The sequence below is a fragment of the Lactuca sativa genome, chromosome 1 (assembly GCF_002870075.4).
Source record: "Lactuca sativa cultivar Salinas chromosome 1, Lsat_Salinas_v11, whole genome shotgun sequence".
In the NCBI taxonomy this organism is placed as follows: Eukaryota; Viridiplantae; Streptophyta; class Magnoliopsida; order Asterales; family Asteraceae; genus Lactuca; species Lactuca sativa.
Genome location: NC_056623.2, coordinates 192,942,881 through 192,947,428, shown reverse-complemented (window position 1 = coordinate 192,947,428; position 4,548 = coordinate 192,942,881). Strand labels below are relative to the sequence as shown.

General features: G+C 32.1%; 1 protein-coding gene across 4 annotated transcripts; it reads left to right on the top strand.

The window, feature by feature from the left end:
• Positions 1 to 420: 420 nt before the first annotated feature.
• On the top strand, positions 421 to 1,816 carry LOC111911603 (uncharacterized). Of its 4 annotated transcripts, none has more exons than XM_042895618.1 (4): positions 421 to 762; positions 833 to 1,123; positions 1,312 to 1,470; positions 1,722 to 1,816. In XM_042895618.1, exons 2-4 carry the CDS (start codon positions 1,045 to 1,047, stop codon positions 1,802 to 1,804), a joined length of 321 nt encoding a protein of 106 aa, XP_042751552.1. In that variant the 5' UTR covers positions 421 to 762; positions 833 to 1,044; the 3' UTR covers positions 1,805 to 1,816. The 4 variants fall into 4 exon arrangements, with proteins under 4 accessions (XP_042751552.1, XP_042751545.1, XP_042751549.1 ...); XM_042895611.1 differs by having other exon boundaries at positions 1,219 to 1,470; XM_042895620.2 differs by having other exon boundaries at positions 422 to 762; positions 833 to 1,164.
• Positions 1,817 to 4,548: the final 2,732 nt, after the last annotated feature.

The following is a 4,548-nucleotide window of genomic DNA, read 5'->3' as shown; positions in this document are numbered from 1 at the left end:
GCCCAAAGTTAAAATCAATACCCTCAAACCACTATTAACTGGATCTCAGGGAAGATAACCCAAATCTCCATGAAGATTAAAAGGTTTTGTTGATCGAAAAAAGTTAACAGAAGATTGTTGGCAGCGATGAATACCATCCAAAACCCTAAACTTTCGTCGAGAGAAGATTGTTTGCCTATAAGAAGTCAGCATATCAAATACCTATTTACAAGAAGAGTATATCGTTGATTGATTCTAGATTTTAGGAAAAAAGTAGAGTACAGGGACGAAAAAATAGGCAAACTGAATTGCGCCGATTCAATTTGAAGTGAAGGGCATTTACGTAAATTGAGCTGAAGAAAAGAAGAGGGAAAACTCTATTTTAGGGGCTGGGAGACTGACACGTGGCATGATTCTACTTATTTATTAGGATAGGATTAAGAACGGCCATCTAAGCCGATAGGAATTGGATTGTTTTCCACCGCTTCATCGTTCCTTAATTCCTCCACCGCCTTAGAGTAAACACTTTTAGTTCCCGATCCTTCCATCTTCTGATCGATGTCTCCACCGCTTGCTTCTTCCTCCACCTTCTCTCTTCAATAATTTTTTTTCTCTGGGGACTCGAAGATGAATAACCCACCGCTTCCTATGTCTTTCTTTCTTTTGCCATCGGTGCTCCTTTAGTCGTCCATTTTACCTCTTCCACTGCTTCACAGATTCCAATCGCCTCTCCTCCGATTGCGCTACCGATTGTTTCCCTCTCATTCTACGACGGAATATTAGGTCAATCGATATCCGACAAGCCGACTTCTGATTTCAGCTGACGTTCTCATTTAAGCTCTTTTCCTTGCAGGTTTCTACATTCATAGGGTGTAACTTGGCGCCAGAAAAAGCATAAGAATTCAATACTTTCCTTCCCTTCTATTAAAGACTAGAGAGCAATGAAGCTGCGGACCCTCAGTAAACAATTGAATCGAATCGTTTTTTCTGTATTCAATTTTAAACATCATCGCCACATCTCCTCCTGACACCAACGCATTCTGGTCACACACAGTCGACAAAGAAATGGGAATAGCATTTCGTTATGTGATAATTGGTGGAGGTGTCGCCGCCGGTTATGCAGATCTCGAATTCACAAAGAAAGGTGTCTCTCATGGTGAACTTTGTATCATCTCCGATGAACCTGTAATTTTGCTTCATTAATTTGCTTCATTCTACTTCATCATGTTATAATTTCAGTTCCTAAAGCAAGCATTCCCGATCATGTCGACCATGCACACCAGGTGTTTGATCTTTTGCATATTGTCTATGTCTTTGATATTTTTTTTGCAGGTTCTCATTATATCAATTTATCACTTCCAATCTTTTGCAAAGCTTTTTTGTACACAGTTAAATGCAACTCTGTACATCCTAATCCAGATGTGTACAATTTCGTGGTTGACTGGCCATCGGCTTCAAGGGGTGAATCGAAGGTTAAAAGATCGATGCAGGGTATGATTTCAAGGTTGATGTTTGTTTTTGTTGATTGTTTTGCACAGTTTTTTGAAGTTTTGAATTGAGAATTTCTTGGTTTATTTACAAAGTTGGTCAGAATTAATATGCAGGGTGCTATAACAAATATTATCTTAGGTTCTGAAGTATAACTAATTTTTAAACAAATGGATTGAACTATCAGTCTCATATTATTTTACCCTTTTTTATGTTTTGAAAAAGAAAACTAATTGCATGGTTGTACGTTGCAGGATGTTGTAGCAAATTAGAGCCAATGTATGTAAAGTATTGTGAAGTTTGTTGCTATTTCCTGTTTTTTAATAAAAGACTATGAAATACCCTCCAACCCCCACAACTCCAACACCCGCAACGCGGGATTCCTCCCTAGTTCATATTAGTCTGCAACCGAAATTTTAGATATCCAAAAAGTCAGATACGGATTTGGATATCAATATCCATTATCATAAAATTTTAGATATCCAAATTTTCAAAAATATGGTTTTGAACACCCTTACCTGAAAATGAGTGAGAAGTGAAGCTTTTCCTGGCATAATAAATATCGAATATTCAGTTTTCTAGAACGCAATGTTTTTAATAAGAAAAAATTTAAGTTACACGGTAAAGAAAAAAAAGAATATGATTTTGTAGTAAATAAATAAATAAATTATATTGCTACTTTTTGCATCTAGAAAAAAAAAATTGTTAGAAAAGTCTCGGTATTTTCAGAAAAGTTACACTTTGGTCACAATATGCTAAATTTTAATAATATATATATATATATATATATATATATATATATATATATATATATATATATATATATATATATATATATATATATATATATATATATATATATATATATATATATATATATATATATTGATCAAATGCTGAATTTTAAGTCGTACAAACATACAATGCATTTGTACAATCAATTTATGCATTACAAAAAGAGTAGAGTACATATGGTCAACAGTTGAAAATATCAAATCTCTTATCCTCTATTCTTAGACTATTTTGACCCGGTTCATTCCTTATCTTCATATTTCCCAAAATCTCGCAATTTCTGTTCACAAATCTTGGATATATATTGCTGACGTTTCCATTTCTAGGGTTTAATTCATCTTTCAGCATTCAACCACCATTGACACACTCGTCGCTTGGCGCGGGTAAACGGCTAGTTTATATATATATATATATATATATATATATATATATATATATATATATATATATATATATATATATATATATATATATATATATATATATATATATATAAAAGTTTCATTACCATCCCAGACCCAAAATAATGAAGTCACGGTGACATGAGTTACATTACTTTGACGGTTTTAGTCTAAAATGTCACATTTAGGGGTGTTCACGGGGCAGTTCGGTTCGGATAGTAATAAAATTATTAACCGTGACCACGGGGCGGGTACCTCATGCGCACTAACCGAAACCAAACCGTATTGACAAAAAAACCGAACCGAACCGATCCGTATAAAAGCGGGTAACTACGGTTCGGTTCACGGGTACCCGGTAAAATATAAAAAATTAAATTAAATTGAAACTACAAACTCCATTTTAGTTATCTCTTTCTTAAAATTAGTAAGTCAAAGAGTTTAAAAAAAAACATAATGAAGTTTAAATATTATATCTTATAATTTGTATAATAAATACAATAATAAAAATAACAAGAAAATCAAATGAATTTAGAATTACAAAATTGAAGTTGTCGATATGGATTTTTGTTCAGGTTATTGAACTGGTAGATCAATCAAAACAATACTAATGAAATAATATTTTTTTTTTTACTTTATATATATATATATATATATATATATATATATATATATATATATATATATATATATATATATATATAATCAAACGGTTCGGTTCGGGTATCCGCGGATACCTAAATATGAAAACCAAAAACCGACCCGTTGATATCCGGTTTTTTCGGTTTCGGTTTTTTTCGGTTACGGATTTTTTTGATTTCGGTTTTTTCGGTTTCGGATTGGCCGGTTTGGCTCGGTTTTGCGGTTTTGCGGTTTTTTTGCACACCCCTAGTCACATTCCTTCTTTTCGTGCTTTCTATCCATATTTCCACCATGTAATTCCCTTTTAAGCTATTAAGTATCATTTTATCACATTTTCTCATTTTATCATTAGTTTGAGTAATTACATTTATGCTTTGACATGTTTCCCCACCTTGTCCCCGTTAGCCCTTTGGCATTTTAAATCTTAAATCTTCTCGCCATAGATCATTCAAGTGTTTTGAACTTTGAAATCATTCAACTAGCGTTTTCTTAATACTTTCTATTTAATTTTATGTTTTTTTTATCCACACTTTATTTACCCCCAAAACCGAATGTTACAACTGACTACATCCTTACATGTTAATGGGGAACATGGTATGTATTTGCTAGTGTTGAAAGAAAGAAGAACAAAAAAGAAAAGAAACTCGTCAGTGTATGTACATAATCATAATATCGATGTCAATATCATCTTCTAAACCTATTTGGGTCACACAACAGGAAATTTAAATGTAAAAGACAATATTTATAAATAATTATAAATTATAAACATTTAGAAGAATAAAAAAAGGTTTAGTTGGTTATAAACCGTTCACTAAACTTTTGATTCCTATAGAACACACTATCCATAACACTTCAGCCATCTAACCCCTGAAAATAAATTCTGCTTATTCAATTTTTGTCGCTATATTCTCCTTTTTCATAAAATAAACACTTAGTTTTATGTTTTTTTTTTTCATTTAGCCACTCAAAACACCTATGATGTTACAAAAAATATGACATTTACGTGAATCATAAAAGAGCTGAAGTACAAGGTAACACACTTATATTCCAAAGATCCTAGAAAAATAGTGAACATAGTTTTTAAATCCGTATAATATTCAAACTCGTTGTAGTGCTTTCTCATTGCAATTTTGGAACTCCATAAAGAGTTTTTTTTTTTTTTTTTTTTTTTTTTTTTTTAAACTAAACTACTGGCTATAAAGAATTATCATGTAAGATTCATACCTAATACCGAATTGAACCACAAACG

Coding starts and splice junctions, on each gene's coding strand:
- LOC111911603 (XM_042895611.1), top strand. CDS start 1,045: ATGGGAATAGCATTTCGTTATGTGATAATTGGTGGAGGTGTCGCCGCC. Junction 1,124..1,218: donor TCTCGAATTCACAAAGAAAG/GTGTCTCTCATG, acceptor TTATAATTTCAG/TTCCTAAAGCAAGCATTCCC. Junction 1,471..1,721: donor GGTTAAAAGATCGATGCAGG/GTATGATTTCAA, acceptor TGTACGTTGCAG/GATGTTGTAGCAAATTAGAG.